The sequence below is a fragment of the Panicum virgatum genome, chromosome 9K (assembly GCF_016808335.1).
Source record: "Panicum virgatum strain AP13 chromosome 9K, P.virgatum_v5, whole genome shotgun sequence".
In the NCBI taxonomy this organism is placed as follows: Eukaryota; Viridiplantae; Streptophyta; class Magnoliopsida; order Poales; family Poaceae; genus Panicum; species Panicum virgatum.
In genome coordinates this window covers 69,978,182-70,001,338 of record NC_053144.1, presented here as the reverse complement: position 1 = coordinate 70,001,338, position 23,157 = coordinate 69,978,182, and the positions used below count along the sequence as shown (strand labels likewise).

Sequence of the window (23,157 nt, the reverse complement as noted above, 5' to 3'; positions counted from 1 at the left end):
GAAATCAAAGTGTAGTTCTTAAAATTTGATGATGGGTTCGATTTTTAATAGGCCCATCAACCTGATCGTGACGTGAATTAAATTACGTTTGGTCTGCTGGCCCCTCAACCTAATCATGAAGTGAAATTTTTGGTACTAATTCCAAATCAGCACTTGATATTTAATTGACCTTCTTGTCCTGTAGAATTATTAGAATTCCTAACTTAGGATTTATGATTCAGGACTTGATAGTTTTCTCTTGTTATGTTTTTACCATTGTGATGAGACTTCTAATAGTTCGATCATTTCTCAGCAAGGCGCTTCAAGATGGGACACAGTCAGCAACATTCAAGATATATGTTTTTGTAATCAGTGCATATGCTGGTGTTCAGATTATTATGAGCCTCCTTATGAGCGTCCCTTGTTGCCATGGTTTGACTGAGGCTTGCTACCGTTGGTCTGCTGTACGCCTTGTTAAATGGATGCATCAGGTCTTGTCCTTTTTAGCATTTTTGGGTTCCTGTTCTTTTGAATTCTTTGTATACTATGTCTTCTGCTTAGGATATCTGACATTTTACTTTTGTTGAAGGAGAACAATTATGTTGGAAGAGGCATGCATGAGAGTCCCCTTGACTACATCAAGTAATCCTTTAGAACTTTCAAGCATAATACTGTGATTCTGCTAACAAACTGGAAGCTATCATTACTTGCTATATTTACTTTGCAGATACGTTGCTTTCTGGATTGCAATTCTTGGTGCAAAATTTTCATTCACCTATTTTCTTCAGGAAAGCTCTAGTTTATCAGTTTCCACTATCTGTAAGCATTGATCTTTGCACTCTAAAGTGTGGCTTTATTATGCAGATAAAACCTCTTGTGAAACCAACAAGAGCTATAATCAATTTCAAAGGCTTGCAGTATGCCTGGCATGACTTTGTTTCAAAGAGTATGTAAATATTACTATGTAAATATTACTTTTTTCACACATCACAATGCCTTTTTTTTTCTTTTCAGCAACCTAGGATCCTATCACTTTCACTACTTCGTATCCTCATGATATGGTTAAAGATGTGCATCACTTGTAATCGATTGGTTCTTACGTTGCTTGCAGATAACCATAATGCTATTACAATCCTTTCTCTATGGGCTCCAGTGGTGTCAGTAAGTAATATTGTTTGCTTCTAGTTCCAGCTCTCTGAACTTTTGCTATGTCGTAGGAATCACAGGCAGCTATATTAACTTTTGAGCAATTACCATTGAAAATTAAACATCAACATATCTAGATGACACTGCCATAAACTTGTCAGAAAAAATAAATTGATTATCTATCTGGTTTCTCACCTTGACTGCTCGTTGCATTCCCAGCGCAATTAAGTAAAATAAAATAAAAATAATCTTGCTTTCCGAGTAGGCCTTGAAGTCAATTCTTCTGGCATAATGGTAGTTTATGTTTCTCGTTGTTTATAAAGTGATCTGTAACGTAGTGGGAATTCTCAGCCTTTACCAGAGTAAAATTTGCCAAAACAGGACTGTTATTATAATAACATTCCTCTATCAGCATCCAACATTGCATCATGCACCATTAGGTCAAACATGGACTAAATTGTTCTGGGATGCCACATTACTGCATAGTTTGATGTACTGAATGTATTGATGGAAAGTATTCTTTTGTTATTTTGGTATTGCTTTAGTTATCATTTGTATCATATATGTCCCTGTTTTGAGCTTAGGTCAAATGTGCAGTGAACATTTGAAAATTATATTTGTTTAATCTAAATATTCATTTACGCAGATTTACCTTCTGGACATCCATGTATTTTACACTGTTATGTCTGCTATTTATGGATTTCTCCTTGGTGCACGCGATCGCTTGGGAGAGGTTACCAACTTAAACTTTGGATTTGAACTATTATCATGCTTTTGATGAAGTTGTTCCTCGCTGATCTGTCAATCTTGTAGTTTTTTATATTGTTCTTATTGTGAAATGCCATTTCTTGTCCATCCTTTTGTACCATCTTGAGTATTGTTTTCTCTCATTTTTATGCTAGCACAGTATGCCTGCAAGATGTATGTCAATTGCAAGTGCATTTGGTTATGCGAACAAACTCTTTTGTAGTCTAAAACTAGATGAAAAATAACTTGCAAAATTTTTTCCGATCAGTTTGGCCATTCCACCAGTGCAGTATAATATTATTTTTTTCTTGATGTTCTAGACTCCAACACTTGAACAAGGCAGTAGTCCCTTCCTCTTTGTACAATCTATTTACCCTCTTCATTGTTTTTCGCCTTCAATCCCTCACTCCACCATACTTATTCGAATCAAAATGCCAAGTCCTGATAGCCTTTGGCAGGGGTTCTTTGGGAAAGTACAATTATCTATTTGACCACAAAAACAGTTTCTGAACCATAGAAAAAAAATGGTGGAACTTACATGCTTTGCTGTTGCCGCTCTCCTGTAGTGTTGTTGTAAGCTCCCCTGTTGAGAATTCACCAGCCAGGGTTCAAATCCTGGTGGCATCAATAAAACCCCCTTGCTAGCAACCCAAAAAAATAGTGTCAGGGCGCCGGCTTGTAGTATTTTTGGTTGGTTTGGGCCCTGCTACGAGGGGATAGTTGCAGCGATCGCCGGCCAAAGGGGTCGTGGTTGGCCTAGGTTACGGTGCGACCCTATAGGGTGAAGTTGGGGTTTGGAGATTTGTCGGTTGGGTTGACTGATGTTCCTTCTCAGAAAAAAAAACGTGGGGGCAGTCCTCCACCGGCTGAGTTTTTTACATGCTTTACTGTCTTCTTTTCTTGCTGTTGTTCGTTGGTTTTTAGCAAATATATTGATGATCAATTTTGTTTGTTTGCTAATTCATGCTTTCTGTTATTTTTGTTTGTGTTCTCAGATTAGTTCTGTTGAAGCAGTTCACAGATTCTTTGAGAAGTTCCCTGGAGCATTCATGGACAAACTTCATGTTCCTGTTCCAAAAAGGTTTGTGATGTCCTAGATTCTTGCTTATCTGCTCCGTTGTTATAATCTAAGCCTGATTTTTATCCTTTATACAGGAAACAACTGCTATCTTCCAGTCAGGTATGAGTCAGTTGATATTACTATTTAAGGCTAGTTCTGTTATGGAACTTCTCTGTATATTGATTATGACCTCTGAGCAGCTCTGCATTTCGACCCTAGTATTTTCTTTATCTTTTTCTCCCTTCGAATATTGCACATTTGTTTGTGAAAGCAAAATTGGAGAGGCAAAACTGGATGAATTGATAGAGAGTACAAGGGGTACAATATATAGGCAAGGAAACCCTAGGGGTGGTTTATAGAATCAGCACCAATCAAGGGATCCTTGCCTATCCTATCAACAGATCCACAAAACCTGGCCGCGGCATCAGGCCGGGCGCACAGCCTACATGGGCCCCACATGGGCCGGCCCTACAAGGCTAATACTCCTGTCTAACAGTTTGTTTAAATGACAATTGACAATGGTGGGTGCGTAAATTATACACTCTCCGTCCCAAAATATATGCCCGAGCATGCATTTTAAAATTCAAATCTTGTAATCTTTGGCCATGTAATGTAAATTTTGTCTAACAAAAGTAATATCATTATACTGATATTTATAAGTACTTCTCCAATGGTTATGATTTTGTTGCTACAAACATGATAGTATAGGAGGAATTAATATTTAAAAGGCTAGTTTTGGAAACCGTGCCAAGTCAGACCCCCTTTTATTTGGGGACAGAGGGAGTATATTCCCTTCTTTAGTTTCTTTTTTTAACTGTGCCATTCTTTGTTGTTGCTTACAAAGAGTTGACACTGAAAACACCAAATTTACCAGCTTACAGAGTTGAACAAGTTTGATGCATCTAGATTCGCCCCCTTCTGGAATGAAATTGTGAGGAATTTAAGGGAAGAAGATTATATTAGCAATGCGTAAGTAATGCTTCAATAATTGCTGATCGCCATATGTAAATTTTGGTTGACCCTTGTCCTATTTGCAGTGAATTAGAATTGCTTTTGATGCCCAAGAATGACGGAGTTCTTCCAATTGTGCAGTGGCCACTTTTCTTGCTTGCTAGCAAGGTTGAAAGTTTAAAGCAATTTTAACTGTTAAAAATTCCCCTGCATGATTTGCAGTTTTTTTTTTCTGTTTCTGTTTGTGTTTCTTCTCAATGATCACCTTCCCTTTCCAATGTAGGTTTTCTTAGCTAAAGATATTGCAACTGACTGTAAAGACTCACAAGAAGAACTTTGGCTAAAGATATCAAAGGATGAATACATGCAATATGCTGTTGTAGAGTGCTTCCATAGCATTTATCATATTCTGACATCAATACTAGAGAAAGAAGGACGTCTCTGGTAATTATTTTTTCTATAATGTTTTTATTATCATTTCAAACTTTTATATCATCTCTATCCTTCCCCAACTTGCTTGGGACTGAAAGGCTTTGTTATCGCTGTTCCATTTCACCTTGTAAATTCAACAGATTTTTTTATGGTACATTGTTCTTTGGAAAATTTAGGGTGGAGAGAATTTATGGTGGTATCCAAGAAAGCATTTCAAAGAAGAACATCCAAAGTGATATTCATTTCTCCAAATTGCATATTGTTATTGCCAAGCTTGTTGCTGTCCTTGGAATACTGGTACGTACTAGGGTTGGCATTAGTTTATAGGTTCATTAACTCTTTGTAACCTTAATGATGGGCCAAATCTCAAATTTAGATATGGGTTCACCTTATTCATGTGTCGTCTCAAGTATGTATAACTGTTAATACACTGTTTTGTAGAGGGGTACCACAGAGTCAAGTGATATGAAAAAGGGAGCAGTTAATGCTATTCAGGACCTATATGAAGTTGTTCACCATGAAGTGTTTTCCGTTGATATGAGGTCTGCAATCTGTTTGTAATTTCTTCTATTCTGACCTTATTATTTTCATATCTGTATGTTCGCAATTGCTTTCTAATGCCCTTTGTTTATAAATATTAGGGATTACCTTGATGAGTGGACTCAGATAAATAGAGCAAGAGCTGAAGGCCGCCTCTTCAATAATCTTAAGTGGCCAAATGATCCTGTATTGGTATTGTCTTGAGCACTGGATGTTCTTTGTTTAATGTTTATTTTTCTGCTGGTCTGCGTCTTTCTGTAGTCATTAGTTTGATCTATGCCGGTATTATATATCCAGAAGGACTTGATCAAGCGATTGTATTCACTTTTGACAATCAAAGAATCAGCTGCAAGTGTTCCTAAAAATTTGGAAGCCAGGCGGAGACTTCAGTTCTTTACGAACTCTCTGTTTATGCAAATGCCTGTTGCAAGGCCTGCTTCAGAAATGTTTTCCTTTAGGTGGGACTCCTTTAGATCCTCTGTTGCCCCTTTTACTTTAGTTAGCAGTAGGTTATCTTGTTACGTTCGATTTTGTCTGTGGTTCAGTTATTGTTATACCAATGGGGGTTTTACTTTGTTATGCAGTGTGTTTACTCCATATTACTCCGAGATTGTTCTCTACAGCATGAATGAACTCCAGAAGAAAAACGAAGATGGTATAACTACACTGTTTTATCTGCAGAAGATATACCCAGGTTTGTTCTTTCCCTTTACATGAACAGTGCAAACAGTATTGGAATATGAACCTTGAAAATGTAAAAAAAGTATCATTCTAGGTGTAACCATTTGAGATATCCCCTTGTTTTCTTGCTCAAGCTGTGCACCTTTGAGTAATTCTGTTTCCTTGTGAGGTGTATGAATTGTTTAGTGAAATTCAAAATTTCTTTCAAAATGGGTCAAAGTGTCCGCCATTTGCTCATGCATGTCTCCACCATGCAAGATCCTTAAGCATAGAGCTTCATGGTTGATGGAGAGAATAATTCCTCTATTCCTCCAACTCTAGAAGGGTGGGTATATATAACAACTACACATGGGCCTCTAGATGGGCCTCTATACACATGGGCTCAATATACTCCAACACCCCCCCGCAGTCTGAACTACCGGCGCAGCGGTGTTCAAGACTGGACAACAAGAAAGCTAACACCCCCCGCAGTCTGAACAACCGACGCAGCGGTGTTCAAGACTGGACAAGATGAGAGTACAAGAAGAGCACAAAAGGGCTAATCCCCCCCCCCCCCCCGCCACAACTAGCCACCGGCTACGTTGAGGCTGGATCGAAACTCCGAGAAGGTCGACGAGGGCAGCCCCTTGGTGAAGATGTCAGCAAACTGGGAGGTAGTCGGGACATGGAGTACCCGAACATCGCCGATGGCGACTCTGTCGCGCACGAAGTGTAGGTCGATCTCCACGTGCTTCGTCCGCTGATGCTGGACGGGGTTGGTGGAGAGATACACGGCGCTGACGTTGTCGCAGTAGACGAGCGTGCTCTTGGCGAGCGGGCTGTGGAGCTCCGCCAAGAGCTGTCGTATCCAGGACGCCTCCGCCACGCCGTTAGCGACAGCCCGGTACTCCGCCTCGGCACTGGAGCGGGAGACAACCGGCTGTCGCTTGGACGACCAGGAGACCAGGTTGCCGCCCAGGAAGACGGCGTAGCCGGAGGTGGAGCGACGAGTGTCCGGGCAGCCGGCCCAGTCAGCGTCACTGTAGACCACCAGCTCAGCAGAGGGCGAGCGGTGAAGTACCAGGCCGAGGTCCACAGTGCCACGGACGTACCGGAGGAAACGCTTCAGCGCAGCAAGGTGTGACTCCCGGGGATCATGCATATGGTGACAGACCTGCTGAACAGCGTAGGTGAGATCCGGCCTGGTGAAGGTGAGGTACTGCAAAGCGCCAGCCGGACTCCGGTAGGCAGTAGGATCATCCACCGGATCACCCAGATCAGCAGACAGCTTCGCCTGAGTGTCGACTGGAGTGGAGCAGGGCTTGCAATCAGTCATCCCAGCCCGCTCCAGAATATCGAGGGCGTACTGCTGCTGGTGAAGGAGAAGACCAGACGGACGAGGCTCAACAGTGACGCCCAAGAAGTGGAGCTGACCGAGATCCTTCATAGCGAACTCCTGCTGCAGAGATATTACACTCTGAAGTAACTGCTGACTGGAAGCTGTGAGCACAATGTCGTCGACATATAGCAGTAGATATGCCGTCTCATCCCCACGGCGGTAGATGAAGAGAGACGTGTCAGATTTGGCCTCGGTGAACCCCAGTGTCATCATGAACGTGGCGAACCGAGAGTACCAAGCCCGTGGAGCCTGCTTCAGTCCATAGAGAGACTTGTTGAGCCGGCAGACCATATCCGAACGACTCGAGTCTACAAATCCCGCAGGCTGAGAGCAGTAAACAGTCTCTGACAAGGTGCCGTAAAGAAACACATTATTCACGTCCAGCTGGTGCACAGGCCAAGTGCGCGAGAGCGCAAGCGAGAGGACTGTGCGCACCATAGCGGGCATCACAACCGGGCTGAAGGTCTCATCATAGTCCACACCAGGCCGCTGAGTGAACCCCCGGAGAACCCAGCGAGCCTTGTAGCGCTCCAGTGTGCTGTCAGCCCGACGCTTGTGCATCCAGATCCACTTGCCAGTCACCACATTGGAACCAGACGTACGCGGCACGAGGTCCCACGTCTGGTTGGCAAGAAGAGCCGCGTACTCTTCCATCGCGCGACGCCAGTGAGGATCCACCAAGGCGTCGCGGACAGAGGAGTGTACCAGAGAGACCAGCGGCTCTCCCTCGGTGGCGGAGAGAGTCGCGGTCTGGGACGCCATCCGCCGAGTCACCAGGGGATGGATATGCCGAGGATCCCGATGGATGACCGGCGGGTGGTACACCTCCAGCTCGGCTCGAGAGGGAGCCGGAGGAGGTGGCGGCGGCGACGGCTCCGGTGTCGGCGTCGCAGGAGCCTCCGGAGCAGGAGGCGGCGCCGGTGTCGACGTCGAACGACGCCGGTACACCTGCACCGGCTGAGCGTACCGCTGCGACGCCGGGTTCGGCGCCGAGCGACGCCGGTACACCTGCACCGGCTGAGTGTACCGCTCAGGTGCAGGGAAAGGCACCGGGGCCGCGCGTGGCGCAGTGGGAGACACCGGGTCCGTGCATGGCACGACCGGAGGTCCGGGGGCCGCGCGTGGCGCGACCGCGGGCACCGGGCCCGCGCTCGGCGCAGCAGGGATCACCGGAAGCGGTGCCGGTGCGCCGGGAAAACCTGCAGGAAAAGGACAGACAGGTAACGGTGGGTGAACCACCGGGTCAGTCGGAAACAGAGACGTCAGCTCGGGATCAGAAGGTGTGGAGGAGGTGGAGTAGGGGAAATTCGACTCGTCGAAGACGACGTGTCGGGAGATCAGAACGCGGCGAGAGGTGACCCTCGGGTCGGGCCCAGGCGGCGACGGCGGGCTGCAGGGGCCCTGCGCCGATAGCGCCAGCCGGAGCGGCGGCGGTGGCGGCGGGCTGCAGAGACCAGGCCGCGGCGGCAGCCCGCGCAGAGGCAGCGCCCGGCGCAGGGGAGGAGGAGGAGGAGGGAAGAGGAGGGAAGGAGGAGAGGGAGGAGAAGGAGGGGGGTGGTGCCGGCGGCCGGCGGCCAACCATGGCGCCGTCGGCGGCTGCTGCGGCAGGGAGAAGAGAGAGGAGAGAGAATAATTCCTCTATTCCTCCAACTCTAGAAGGGTGGGTATATATAACAACTACACATGGGCCTCTAGATGGGCCTCTATACACATGGGCTCAATATACTCCAACAATGGTTGCTAGGTAGTTCAGTATTTTAATCTCGTAAATTAGGGTTCTGCTGTGATATACAACGACAACAACATAGCCTTTTGTCCCAAGCAAGTTGGAGTAGGCTAGAGATGAAACCCAAAAAGAAACAAAGGTCACGGTTCAGGCACGTTGATAGCTAGTCTCCAAGTGCTCCTATCCGAAGCTACCTCTTTAGAAACATTCCACTCCTTAAGGATTCTGCTGTGATATGGTGACAAAAAACTTTCAGTTTTTAGGGTGCTTGCTGTCTGGAACTGAAAATGCTACAAGCTTAAGAATGAGAAAGAGCCCAGATTGAGAGATGTGAATTTATCCTTAGGTGATGGAAAGTTGACGCTCACCCGTCATTGGAGCATTCGAGCCTTGTTTCAATTCAACTAGTGGTTATTCTTTTCTTCTGCAAAATAGGCGAGCACCTGCCTTAACAACACTTGGGGTTGGGGCCTCTCCAAGAAACACTGACACTCAAACTTCCTAGGTAGTGGCAACAATTGGTGATAAACATGGAACCCTTTTACTCAACTCTAATGCTGTCCTAAGAAGTTGAAATGATCAAACGAATAAGGATGGCACATCCTAGGAGCCTCCGAGTTGACTTATATGAATCTCCTGCACTCAGTTGAGTTTACTCCAGAACAATGTCAATGAATGTACATCTCATTGCCTGGCTTTCCGTGGATCAAGTTTATTCGGTAGAGGTGTGCTCATAGGGTGTATATTTTCCATTCCAAAATGTAGCCCATACTTGCTCGAAGTAGAAGGATGGACCTGTCCACACGCCGTTAACTGACATATTCTTCCCATGTCATAAATGCACTCATAAGGCTCATAAGCCCATTGTATCTTAGGATCTGTCTGTATTTTTGGGATCTATTGCCTAGGTACTCGACAAATGGCACTATAATTTAGTACAGCTGTACTTCCTGTATTGATTCCGGTGCTGTTATTTTAGAGGAAAAAATAGTTAATATTTAAATCGCCATTGGATTTTTTCTTTGTTTATAAAAAAATCGCAATTAATGTTTGATGTAGTATTATGGATCTCCCCCAAAATGAAAAGAACAGAGGGTACTATCTACTCTATTTTGCTTATTGTTGAAACCAGTATGGGTGCCTGCTATCTGATGTCTCTTGCAAGCTAGCATTATGTGTAATAACCTTTCTGGTGTAATGATGGAACTTTCACTTACTGTATGAAATCACGTTTCCCCCGTTTAACATTTCTATTGTGATTGACTTATGTAAACAGATGAATGGAAGAATTTCCTTACTCGTATCAACAGGGATGAAAATGCAGCAGACTCTGAACTTTTTGGCAACCCAAATGACATACTTGAGCTACGTCTGTGGGCTTCTTATCGTGGACAGACCTTGGCACGAACTGGTTTGTTATCCTCTTAAGCCTATGTGTGTTCTACATATGGTATATTAATTTGATAGGCTCATGTTTGCTTTCACTTGATCCTGTTTTCTATATTAGGACCTTCTTTTATCTGAATTTGTGAACAACTAAATTTTTTGCTAGCTTTTTATCTCATTCTTGTTTGAGAAACCATACACTTTCCTATTTTGGGTTGATGCCCCTGATTACACAAGTAGCTTAATTTTTTATGGTTGTTCATTGATGTGTGAATCTTGAATAGTATATCAGTACTCTGTATTTCTCATTTACTCCATTGTTTGAAGTCATGTTTGCTTGTTATTGATTTCTGATACATGAGAGAAGACTGATCTGATGGTGACTCCCGTGTTTTAAGTCATGTGTGATGGAGAGAATAATAACTTGTATTCCTCCAAACTCTAGAAGGGTGGGATATATAGATCCTATACATGGGTCTTTAGATGGGCCTCTATATATGGGCTCACATATACACCAACACCCCCCGCAGTCTGAACTACCGGCGCAGCGGTGTTCAAGACTGGACAACAAGAAAGCCAACACTCCCCCGCAGTCTGAACTACCGTCGCAGTGGTGTTCAAGACTGGACAAGAAGAGAGTACAAAGGGCAAATACCCCCCGCAGCCACAACTAGCCACCTGCTACGTTGAGGCTGGAGCGAAACTCCGAGAAGGTCGAGGAGGGTAGTCCCTTGGTGAAGATGTCGGCAAACTGGGAGGTAGTCGGGACATGGAGTACCCGAACATCACCAATGGCGATCTTGCCGTGCACGAAGTGCATGTCGATCTCCACATGTTTCGTCCGCTGATACTGGACGGGGATGGTGGAGAGGTACACGGCGCTGATGTTGTCGCAGTAGACGAGCGTGCTCTTGGCGAGCGGGCTGTGGAGCTCCGCCAAGAGCTGTCGTAGCCAGGACGCCTCCGCCACGCCGTTAGCGACAGCACGGTACTCCGCCTCGGCACTGGAGCCCAGGAAAACGGCGTAGCCAGAAGTGGAGCGGCGAGTGTCCGGATAGCCAGCCCAGTCAGCGTCGGTGTAGACAACCAGCTCAGCAGAGGACGAGCGGTGAAGCACCAGACCGAGGTCCACAGTGCCACGCACGTAGCGGAGGAGACGCTTCAGCGCAGCAAGGTGCCACTCCCGGGGATCATGCATATGGAGACAGACCTGCTGAACAGCGTAGGTAAGGTCCGGCCCGGTGAAGGTGAGGTACTGCAAAGCGCCGGCCAGACTCCGGTAGGCAGTAGGATCAGCCACCGGATCACCCAGATCAGCAGACAACTTCACCTGAGTGTCGACAGGAGCGGAGTAGGGCTTGCAATCAGCCATCCCAGCCCGCTCCAGAATATCTAGTGCGTACTGCCGTTGGTGAAGGAGAAGACCAGACGGGCGAGGCTCAACAGTGACGCCCAAGATGTGGTGGAGCTGACCAAGATCCTTCATAGCAAACTCCTGCTGCAGAGAGGAGATGACACTCTGAAGCAAATGCTGACTGGAGGCTGTGAGTACAATGTCATCAACATGGAGCAGCAAATAGGCAGGCTAATCCCCTCGGCGATAGATGAAGAGAGACATGTCAGACTTGGCCTCGGTGAACCCCAATGTCAGCAAGAACCCCCGGAGAACCCAGCGAGCCTTGTAGCGCTCCAGTGCGCCGTCAGCCCGACGCTTATGCGTCCAGATCCACTTACCAGTCACCACATTGCAACCAGACGGACGCGGCACGAGGTCCCACGTCTGGTTGGCGAGAAGAGCCGCGTACTCCTCTTCCATCGCGCGACGCCAGTGAGGATCCGCCAAGGCGTCGCGGACAGAGGAGGGTACCGGAGAGACCTGCGGCTCTCCCTCGGTGGCGGAGAGAGTCGCGGCCTGAGATGAGTCACCATGGGTTGGATATGCCGAGGATCCCAATGGATGACTGGCGGGTGGTACACTGCCGGCTCGGCTCGAGAGGGAGCCGGTGGAGGCGGCGGCGGCGACGGCTCCGGTGTAGGCGTCGCAGGAGGCTCCGGAGCCGGAGGCGGCGCCGGTGTCGGTGCCGAACGACACCGGTACACCTGCACCGGCTGAGCGTACCGTGCAGGTGCAGGGGAAGGCACCGGGGCCGCGAGTGGCGCAGCAGGAGACACCGGGTCCGCGCGCGGCACAACCGGAGGTCCAGGGGCCGCGCGTGGCACGAGCGTGGGCACCGGTGCCTCGCTCGGCGCAGCAGGGATCACCGGAAGCGGTGCCGGTGTACCGGGAAAACCTGCAGGGAAAGGACAGACAGGTAACGGTGGCTAAACCACCGGGTCAGTCGAAAACAGTGAATCCAACTCAGGGTCAGAAGAAGGTGTGGATGAGGTGGAGTATGGGAAATCCGACTCGTCAAAGACAACGTGTCGGGAGATCAGGACGCGGCGAGAGGTGAGGTCAAAGCATCGGTACCCCTTGTGGTCAGGAGAATAATAGCTTGTATTCCTCCAAACCCTAGAAGGGTGGGATATATAGATCCTATACATGGGCCTCTAGATGGGCCTCTATACATGGGCTCACATATACACCAACAATGTGTGCTTATTGTTGTTTTCTTATGCAATGAGCAAAGACTAAACCATGACCGTATGAGTATTTATATTGTAACTTGTTTTCCATTCTCTTCAAAAGCTTGAATACAATCACTTCAACACCTTTTGTACTATGTTGCTTTGCAGTTCGTGGTATGATGTACTATAGAAAAGCCCTTATGCTGCAGAGTTATTTGGAGAGGATACAATCTGAAGGTATCTGTATTACTTAGCTTGCAAGATGCATAAATGATATTTGTCTCTGAATGAATATCCCCTTTTCTGTTGTTTTTCTTTGCTAGATCGGGATTCTACATTTGCTTTGGCTGGTTCAGCTGATACACATTTTGAGTTGTCTCCTGAGGCACGTGCACAGGCTGATTTGAAGTTTACCTATGTGGTCACCTGCCAAATTTATGGAAAACAGAAGGGAGAAGGCAAACCCGAAGCTGCAGATATAGCCCTATTAATGCAAAGGTGCTTTCTGTTTATGTGCTAGAAATGTCCTTGCTTGTTCTTGTGTCTCTCTTTGTAAAGAACTTATGGAGCCTAGTTAGTTCTCTGTCTCTCTTTCACAACCAGCACACAAACTCTGAGGTCCCTTTAGTTCTGTTATTTGTTGTGTTACACCGCCTATAATATTTTGTACCATCTTTCTTAGGAATGAAGCTCTTAGAGTTGCTTACATCGGCGAAGTTGAGATTGTGAAGAACGGAAAGCCCAGCACAGAGTATTACTCAAAGCTTGTTAAAGCCGATATTCATGGGAAGGATAAGGTCAGTCATTAATAACACTATTTTGTATCTCCGTTTTTTTGTAAAGAGCAAACTTTCTGTCCTGTATCTAGTGGTTTATCACCCTTATCATATGTCTTGTTAGAACTACCTTCTTGGCTTTAAATTTCTATTGCATGCATTAAATTCTTGAATGCCAGTAGTTTGTACACCCTGGTTGATTACATGTGACAGGGTTTTCACCCCTTGAGTGCATTGGTTGTCCATTCTAGATTTTTTAGCGGGCTATAGACTTTGCAGTGCAGTGCAGCAAGGAAATTTATTTGAACATTACATTCATTCTCATATTCAATAGGTTAAACTTTATCTTGCAGGAAATTTATTCCATCAAATTGCCTGGCAACCCAAAGCTTGGGGAGGGGAAACCCGAAAACCAAAATCATGCCATAATATTCACTCGTGGAAATGCAGTGCAAACTATTGATATGAATCAGGTATACAAATGTGCTCATTTTTTGCCTTTTTTATTCTGAGTTAATTATTATAATTTTTCTTTGAAGTTTGAACCTTTTAAGGTAAATACTTGTTCACTTGATGATAAATTGACTTGTAACCTGCCACCAGTTTTATGTGATGCATGTGATATACTGACTTCCAATTTTTGTAAAACTGCTCATGGATTTCCTTCTTGAATGTCACCCTCTCACTTAATATTGGATCAAATCTAAGTCAGAATTGCCTTGTATTTGTCATTTGTATTTTGTCCATGGATTTCTTCTATTAAGGCCAAGTCTTTTTCAGTTTGACAAAAGGATGGAATGCAGACAAATAATTCTGTTATCGATATTTTTACTGTTTGTTTAACTAGTGTGTCAGTTGGAAAATGTTGTATTTGTTTATCCAGTGCTTAGTTGTTCTGTTTTGTAGGACAACTACTTCGAGGAGGCACTTAAAATGAGAAACCTGCTCGAGGAGTTCTCTCTGAAGCGTGGCAAGCATTACCCTTCTATTCTTGGTGTTCGAGAGCATGTCTTCACGGGAAGGTATTATTCACTAACTTTTAGTGAATAAGTTGTGTGAATTACTTCAACAATAAAATTGAGTTCTAACAACATTATGCTTCTATAGTGTTTCCTCCCTGGCCTCATTTATGTCTAATCAGGAAACTAGTTTCGTGACTTTAGGACAGCGTGTTCTTGCTAACCCACTGAAGTAAGTGCTTTTGCATAATATATTTTCTATTTGACATGAGTATCAGCTAAAATTATGTGAGGTTAACACTAGATTTTTTTTTTGGGTTTTGCAGAGTGAGAATGCATTATGGCCATCCAGATGTTTTTGATAGAATTTTTCATATAACAAGGGGTGGAATCAGTAAGGCCTCACGAAGCATTAATATCAGTGAGGATATATATGCAGGTTAAACTTCTAGCCCTTTTTTCTGCTTTTCCTCATTCTGAGAGCTATTTGTTCCGTCTCATTAAGTACGCACCACTATGATGTACTATTATTTTTGTGATTCTTAGGATTGTCCCTGTTAAATACTTAGGTAGTTGTTTAACCCTATTAATATTTTGGAGCCGAGCTTACTGATGCTTATATGAAATGCAGGATTCAACTCAACTCTGCGTCAAGGCAGCATAACTCATCATGAGTATATTCAGGTTTAAATTCTCCTGCCCTTGCTGTTTGAATTTTCTTCATTGGTATTACACCCTTGCTTTCCACTAGCTACATCATTCAAGAAAACCTCAAGCCTAGTTTGGTTGGTAGACTATAAAGACAAGCTATTAGGGTTCTGTATGGAGACTTGGCTAAATAACAAAATCGAACCCATACATCATCACAGTTTCCTTTGTGCTCTTGTTGGACAATACGGTTGTGTGAGGAAGGTTATTTACCTTTTTGTCGCAGATAGATAAAGTTGGTTCCTAAGGAAAACTGTAACTTTTTTTTTCTCGAACGCGCAGGAGAGGAAAACTGTAACTGACTATTTGTAGGAAGGATAGATTGCGTATGAATCGTGGCTTGTATTGCATTGAGCTTCGAGGGCGTATATATAGTGGGTACTAGACTTGGGGGCCAAGAAACCTCCCCGAGATATTTCCTATACTACCAAATATACTCAAACACTCTTTTATCTAGCTTGCAGTTATGGTTGTGAGTTAAGATTCTCATTAATCATACAGTTGCATGCCCATGCATTTATATTTGTCTGGTCCAAAGAAATGACGACTTAAGTCTTTTTAAGACTAATTATTCAGCATTTGACCTGCTACTAAACTTAAGCATGGCTGTTGTTACTCAGAGAGGTTTATGGTTGTAGCTGGTTAATCTGCGATTGGATCATTTGTTCGAAACCTCTATGGTGTCTTTAGAGGCTAGTCACTGCTGCCACTTCAAGGAAAGGGCTTATCTGAAAATCTTGTCCACCTTATCAAATAAGATATGTTACTTGTACTGTTGATTCTACATGTACACATGCCTTATATGACACTCTGCCTCTAACTGAACTTCTTGACCAGGAATTCTTTAATTTAGTGAACATTCTTTCTGATGGTGATTCTCTTTGCTATTTTGCCACTCATGGACCTCCATTGCTTTCCACTGTATTAATTAAAAGGGAGCAACATTGCTGTCCTGCAAACACTCTGGTGACATTAAAATTATTCCTGTAGGTGGGCAAAGGTAGGGATGTTGGACTTAATCAGATTGCACTATTTGAAGGAAAAGTTGCTGGAGGAAACGGCGAACAAGTTCTTAGCCGAGACATATATAGACTTGGACAGCTTTTTGACTTCTTCAGGATGTTATCCTTCTATGTGACAACTGTTGGATTCTACTTCTGTACTATGGTAATTCGATTTTCCTTGCATGTTAAGATTTGTCCAGTCTGTTAAGGAGAGAATAGTCACTTGTATTCCTCCAAACCCTAGAAGGGTGGGTTATATAGTTCCTATACATGGGCCTCTAGATGAGCCTCTATACATGGGCTCAATATACTCCAACACCCCCCCGCAGTCTGAACTACCGGCGCAGCGGTGTTCAAGACTAGACAACAAGAAAGCTAACACCCCCCGCAGTCTGAACTACCGACGCAGCGGTGTTCAAGACTGGACAAGAAGAAAGTACAAAGGGCAAAGACCCCCCGCAGCCAGAACTAGCCACCTGCTACGTTGAGGCTGGAGCGAAACTCCGAGAAGGTCGAGGAGGGCAGTCCCTTGGTGAAGATGTCAGCAAATTGGGAGGTGGTCGTGACATGGAGAACCCGAACATCGCCGACGGCGACTCTGTCGCGCACGAATGTAGGTCGATCTCCACATGCTTCGTCCGCTGGTGCTGGACGGGGTTGGTGGAGAGATACACGGCGCTGACGTTGTCACAGTAGACGAGTGTGCTCTTGGCGAGCGGGCTGTGGAGCTCCGCCAAGAGCTGTCGAAGCCAGGACGCCTCCGCCACGCCGTTAGCGACAGCCCGGTACTCCGCCTCAGCACTGGAGCGTGAGACAACCGGTTGCCGATTGGACGACCATGAGACCAGATTGCCGCCCAGGAAGACGGCGTAGCCGGAAGTGGAGCAGCGAGTGTCCGGGCAGCCAGCCCAGTCAGCGTCGGTGTAGACCACCAACTCAGGGGTAGGAGAGCGGTGAAGAATCAAGCCGAAGCCAACAGTGCCACGGACGTACCGGAGGAGGCGCTTCAGCGCAACAAGGTGAGACTCGCTGGGATCATGTATGTGAAGACAGACCTGCTGAACGGCATAGGTGAGATCCGGCCGGGTGAAGGTCAGGTACTGCAAAGCGCTCGCCAGACTCCGGTAGGCAGCAGGATCAGCCACCGGATCACCCAGATCATCAGACAGCTTCGCCTGAGTATCGACAGGAGTGGAGCATGGCTTGCAATCAGTCATCCTCCAGAATGTCGAGTGCATACTGCCGCTGGTGAAGGAACAGGCCAGACGGGCGAGTCTCAACAGTAACGCCCAAGAAATGGTGGAGCTGACCAAGATCCTACATAGCAAACTCCTGCTGCAGGAAGGAGATGACGCGCTCAAGCAACTGCTGACTGGAGGCGGTGAGCACAATGTCATCAACATAGAGCAGCAGGTAGGCAGTCTCATCCCCACGGCGGTAGACGAAGAGAGAAGTGTCAGCCTTGGCCTCGGTGAATCCCAAAGTCAGCAAGAACGTGGCGAACCGAGAGTAGCCCGAGGAGCCTGCTTCAGACCATAGAGGGACTTGTTGAGCCGGCAGACCATATCCGGACGACTCGAGTCCACAAATCCCGCCGGCTGGGAGCAGTACACTGTTTCTGACAGAGTGTCGTGAAGAAACGCATTCTTCACATCCAGCTGGTGCACAGGCCAGGAGCGAGAGAGCGCGAGTGAGAGGACCGTGCGCACAGTAGCAGGCTTCACCTCTGGGCTGAAGGTCTCATCGTAGTCCACCCCAGGCCGCTGGGTGAATCCCCGGAGAACCCAGCGAGCCTTGTAACGCTCCAGTGTGCCATCAGCCCGACGCTTATGCGTCCAGATCCACTTGCCGGTGACCACATTGCAACCAGACGGACGCGGCACGAGGTCCCACGTCTGGTTGGCAAGGAGAGCCGCGTACTCCTCTTCCATCGCGCGACGCCAGTGAGGATCCGCCAAGGCGTCGCGGACAGAGGAGGGTATCGGAGAGACCCGCGGCTCTCCCTCGGTGGCGAGAGAGTCGCGGCCTGAGAAGCCATCCGCCGAGTCACCATGGGATGGATATGCCGAGGATCCCGATGGATGACTGGCGGGTGGTACACCTCCGGCTCGGCTCGAGAGGGAGACGGAGGAGCCGGCGGGATGGATATGCCGAGGATCCCGATGGATGACTGGCGGGTGGTACACCTCCGGCTCGGCTCGAGAGGGAGACGGAGGAGGCGGCGGCGGCTCCGGCTCCGGCGTTGGCGTCGCAGGGGACTCCGGAGCAGGAGGCGGCGCCAGTGTCGACGCCGGTACACCTGCACCGGCTCAGCGTACCGCTGCGGCACCGGGGTCGGCGTGGACCGACGCCGGTACACCTGCACCGGCTGAGCGTACCGCGCAGGTGCAGGGGGAGGCATCTGGGCCACGCGTGGCGCAGTGGTAGACACCGGATCCGCGCGCGGCACGACCGGAGGTCCGGGGGCCGCGGGAGGCGCGACCGCGGGCACCGGGGCCGCGCTCGGCGCAGCAGGGATCACCGGGAACGGTGCTGGTGTACCGGGAAAACCTGCAGGGAAAGGACAGACAGGAAAAAGTGGCTGAACCACCGGGTCAGTCGGAAACAGATACTCCAGCTCGGGGTCAGGAGGTGTGGAGGAGGTGGAGTAGGGGAAAACCGACTCGTCAAAGACGACGTGTCGGGAGATCAGGACGCGGCGAGAGGTGAGATCAAAGCATCGGTACCCCTTGTGGTCAGGGAAATACCCGAGGAACACACAACGAGCCGAGCGGGCCTCCAGCTTGTGAGGAGCAGTGGCGGAGGTGTTAGGGTAACACGCACACCCGAAGACCCGAAGGTGGTTGTAGCGGCGAGGGGTACCGAAGAGAGCGTGGTGTGGAGTGGGAGCAGGAGAAGCAGTGGACAGAAGACAGTTGAACAAGTAGGTGGCGGTGTGGAGGCTCTAAGCCCAGAAGCGCGGGGGCAGAGAAGCCTGGATAAGAAGGGTGCGCACGACGTCGTTCGTCGTGCGAATCATCCGCTCAGCCTTGCCGTTCTGAGGAGAGGTATACGGACGAGACATACGCAGCTGAACACCCCGAGAGAGGAAGAAAGAACGGGAGGTGGAGTTGTCGAACTCCCGCCCGTTGTCACACTGGACGGCCTTAACGGTGAGGCCGTACTGAGTGGACACCCAGGCAAAGAAGTGGAGGAGGGTGGGGAAGGTCTCAGAATTGGCGCGCAAAGGAAACGTCCAAGAGTAGTGCGAAGAGTAGTGCGAGAAGTCGTCGACCACCACCCGATAGTACTTATAACCAGAAAGGCTAAGTACAGGAGGTCCACAGGTCACAGTGAACAAGGTCAAATGCATGCGTCGCATGCGAAGGAGAAGAAGAAAAAGGGAGCCGAACATGACGACCGAGCTGTCACGCATGGCAGAGGGGCTCAGCAGGAGCCCTAGTACCAGGAACATCAGTACTACGACTGAGCTGAGCCAGAACGTCGCTGCCAGGGTGACCAAGACGGCGGTGACAGGTGGTAGAAGACGGTGTCGCGGCAAAAGCGGCAGACCAAGACGGCCAGGTCGAAGAAGGTGAGAGGTGCAGCGGAAGGAGGAAGGCGAAGGGTGTAAAGGGGCCCCGTGCTGTCACACCGGAGGAGCGGACGCCGGGAGGCCGAATCCTTTACAATGAGGCCAGAAGAATCAAACTCGATGGAACAAGAATTGTTAGCTGTAAACTGACGAATGTAAAGAAGGTTATGAACCATCTGAGGAGCAACAAGGACATTGGGAAGACGAAAGGAGCCAGGAGCAGAACCCACGACAGTGACAGGAAGGCAAGACCCGTCACCAACCATGATGGAAGAAGGACAAGAGGGGTGTGGGGGTCGGACAGAAGAGAGGATACCGGTATGTGGGGTGGTGTGGAAGGAGGCACCCGAGTCGGCGATCCACTCGGTGCTAACCGGCGGCGTCCGCCCCATGGCGCTGAAGGACTGCGCCAGTGCGGCCTGGTCCCACCCCCCAGGCCAGTGCGGCTGCTGGCTGGGTGGAGCGGGCGGGGTCCAGAACGGCGCGAACAGGGGAGCAGCAGCGGCGAGCATGGCCGCGGCGGGCGCAACGGCCTGGGCCTGCGCGGCATGCGCGGCGGGCGCGACAGCTTGCGCAGCGTTGAGGGAGGCAGTGGCCCGCGCGGGGTACCTGGGCGCGGCGGCCCGTGCGGCGGCGAGGGAGGCGGCGGCCCGCGCGGCGGTCGCGACGGCGGCTACAAAGGCGGCGGCGGTAGCCAGGTCTGCGGGCGCGACGGCCTGAGCCTGCGCGGCGGCGAGGGAGGCGGCAGCTTCGGCGGTGCGGCCCGCGCCCTGGAGCAGAGGAGGGGTGCCCGCGCCAGAGGCCCACGCGCCCACGGGAAGGGCCCTGGTGCCGACAGCAGTAAGGGCTGCAGCGGCAGCAGCAGGGGCGGCGCCCGCGGCAGCTGCGGCGGCACCGGAGGCCCACGCGCGCGTAGAGGAGGCGGCGCCCGCGGAGGAGGCAGGAGCGGTGGCCAAGGGCTCGGCGGCGACGGCGGCGCCCTGGGACCACGTGCGTGCAGAGGAGGCTACAGCAGGGGCCGCGCTCGCGGCCATGGATGTGGCAGGGCCAGCGGCAGCAAGAGCAGCTGCAGCCAGCTGCAGCAGGGGCCGCCTGGCCAGCACAGGCCGCACCAGCAGGGCTCGCGCGCGCAGGGGAAGGGCGCGGGGGCAGCGCTCGCGGCCCCGGCGTCCAGCGCGGGCTCCAGGGCGCGCCAGGGGCGCCAAGGGCCGGCGGCAGGCGGGGCGACGGTCGGGGCGCGCCAGGGGCCGGCGGCCCCGGTGGCGCCCGCGGCGGCGGCATTCGCGACCCTTGCGTCCGGCGCGGACTCCAGGGCGCGCCAGGGGTCGGCGGCGGGCGGGGCACACCAGGGGCCGGCGGCCGGAGCAAATCCGGCGGCGCCCACGGCCCCGGCTGCGCCCGCGGCGGCAACCGCGAGCAGGGGAGCAGCGGGAGGGGCGGCGGCAACGCTCTGCAGGGGACCCGCGAGCCCGGCGGCGGCGCCCGCGACCGGCTGCAGGGGCGCCAGGGCGGGGGCCGGGGCGCGCCAGGGACCGGCGGGCAGGGCAGCGGCCGCAGCAAGGCCAGAAGCAGGGGGGAGGAGGGAAGGAGGAGAGGGAAGGAAAGGAGGAGAGGGCCGCCGGCGCCGGCGGCCGGCCAGCCATGGGGCGGCGGCGGCAGCACAGGGTCTAGGCGGCGGCGGCCATGGAGAGAAGAGGGGTGGCTGATACCATGTTAAGGAGAGAATAGTCACTTGTATTCCTCCAAACCCTAGAAGGGTGGGTTATATAGTTCCTATACATGAGCCTCTAGATGGGCCTCTATACATGGGCTCATTATACTCCAACACAGTCAAATTGTTTTCTTTCTGTCAATCTTCTGCTACTGTTGTGGAATGCACTGGTTACATCTTATCTCTGCATCAAGGATGATAAATTCATAAAACAGCATTTTATGTTTGCTGTTGACGTTTCTGAATCACCAGTATGACATCATCAGATTACAGCAATCTTTGCTGATCTCTTCTGTATGATCTTTTCTTGTCATAGCTCATTAATGGTTATTATTATTATTGCTATTATTATTGTTGTTGTTGAAGGCACATGGTTAAAACAAAATATGCTGAAGCTCGTTCTATTATGTTTGTTGCTTCCATCCTCAATGCTTCTGATCTTAAATCGGCTGTTCTTTTGCAGCTTACGGTGCTGACTGTGTACATATTTCTCTATGGGAAAACATATCTGGTAAGATGGAATAATTGCACAGTGTCTACTCATTTTTTCTAAATTTTTTTACTGTAGGATCTCCATTTGAGTCAGACATTCGCTTATTTTTGCATGCATATTTCGTTCATGGAAGTTTCCACCTGCTCCTGTACTGTAGTGCAAATAATGAGCCATGCACCCATGTATTTTTCTACCTTCAATTGTTGCATGATTTGATATGTACTTGGCCAGATACACGTTAAAAATCGTAGAAAATTCCAAATAAATTTGTTGAAAACTAAAATTGGAATATTATGGACTAATTGCTGGAACTGAGGATTTAAGCATTGACATTCATCACTGGTGTCTGTTTCTGGCCTGAAGATAATGTTATCATTATTATAACATAAAGCCAAATGTTCAACGCAAATGTACACATTTATAACTTGATGTATTACATGATCGCCAAAAGAACATTAATAGTATTTTCTTTTAAATATATTGACAGCTTTCCCAGCATATGCACTGCATCATTGGTTCATGTATTGTTGCCATACTGTGTTTTGTACATGAATTAGTGTTGAAGTATAAGTGAATCGCCCACCTCTTCCTATCATCTTAAGCTTTTGGGTTGAATTGGTTGGTGCATGCAACTTAATATGGTATCAGGGCCAGAGATCTCGAGTTCGAATCCTGGCGGGTGCGATTAAATAAAATAATTGCAGCCGACTCCTATTTCCACGTTTGAGGCCTAACGGAGCCTGCACGTGAGGGGGAGTGTTGAAGAATAAGTGAATCGCCCATCTCTTCCTATCAGCTTAAGCTTTTGGGTTGAATGTGTTGGTGCATGCAACTTAATAATTAGCATATCCGTGCTGGTATTGAGGACTTCCTCAACTCTCAGACATTTCATTCATTTTAAATCTAGCATGAAAAGCTTCTGTAGTCAAATGCTATGGTGGCTCATAAGTTTCTTGTATCTGTGAGTTATATACTTTGCACCTATAGATCTCTACTCCATTTCTTTTGATTTCTTGGCCTTGGTTTCTGACAGTTTTTTTTCTGCATATTTTCATGCTTCCTCCATTGTGATTTTGACATATTCTGTTTACTGTTTGTTTGATTAGGCTTTATCTGGTGTTGGAGAATCGATTCAAAACAGAGCTGATATATTGCAGAACACAGCTTTGAACGCTGCTCTGAACACTCAATTTCTTTTCCAAATTGGTGTGTTTACTGCAGTTCCCATGATTCTTGGTTTTATCCTTGAATCAGGTGTCTTAACGGTATACCCTTTTCCCTGCAGGCTTCTGGATTAGCCTGTGAATTATGGTTGGTTACTTTTGTTTCTGGTGTGCC

General features: G+C 48.7%; 1 protein-coding gene across 4 annotated transcripts in view; it reads left to right on the top strand.

Annotated features, from left to right (window-relative positions):
• Positions 1–23,157, top strand: part of LOC120647535 (callose synthase 9-like) — a 44,907-nt gene that overhangs the window by 16,980 nt on the left and 4,770 nt on the right. For 3 of the 4 annotated variants that reach the window (XM_039924356.1, XM_039924357.1, XM_039924358.1), the window contains 28 exons: positions 293–470; positions 569–621; positions 707–767; positions 844–925; positions 1,091–1,140; positions 1,772–1,858; positions 2,868–2,953; positions 3,028–3,052; positions 3,807–3,901; positions 3,970–4,051; positions 4,167–4,327; positions 4,492–4,612; positions 4,757–4,857; positions 4,957–5,047; positions 5,153–5,313; positions 5,440–5,549; positions 9,917–10,051; positions 12,763–12,831; positions 12,918–13,092; positions 13,277–13,391; positions 13,724–13,843; positions 14,277–14,392; positions 14,478–14,561; positions 14,656–14,768; positions 14,961–15,013; positions 16,028–16,204; positions 21,790–21,837; positions 22,926–23,084. In XM_039924356.1, coding sequence (XP_039780290.1) covers positions 293–470; positions 569–621; positions 707–767; positions 844–925; positions 1,091–1,140; positions 1,772–1,858; positions 2,868–2,953; positions 3,028–3,052; positions 3,807–3,901; positions 3,970–4,051; positions 4,167–4,327; positions 4,492–4,612; positions 4,757–4,857; positions 4,957–5,047; positions 5,153–5,313; positions 5,440–5,549; positions 9,917–10,051; positions 12,763–12,831; positions 12,918–13,092; positions 13,277–13,391; positions 13,724–13,843; positions 14,277–14,392; positions 14,478–14,561; positions 14,656–14,768; positions 14,961–15,013; positions 16,028–16,204; positions 21,790–21,837; positions 22,926–23,084 — 2,908 coding nt within the window. Of the gene's footprint in view, positions 1–292; positions 471–568; positions 622–706; positions 768–843; positions 926–1,090; positions 1,141–1,771; positions 1,859–2,867; positions 2,954–3,027; positions 3,053–3,806; positions 3,902–3,969; positions 4,052–4,166; positions 4,328–4,491; positions 4,613–4,756; positions 4,858–4,956; positions 5,048–5,152; positions 5,314–5,439; positions 5,550–9,916; positions 10,052–12,762; positions 12,832–12,917; positions 13,093–13,276; positions 13,392–13,723; positions 13,844–14,276; positions 14,393–14,477; positions 14,562–14,655; positions 14,769–14,960; positions 15,014–15,657; positions 15,995–16,027; positions 16,205–21,789; positions 21,838–22,925; positions 23,085–23,157 lie in introns of those variants that run through there. The other variant, XM_039924359.1, reaches the window with a different exon arrangement.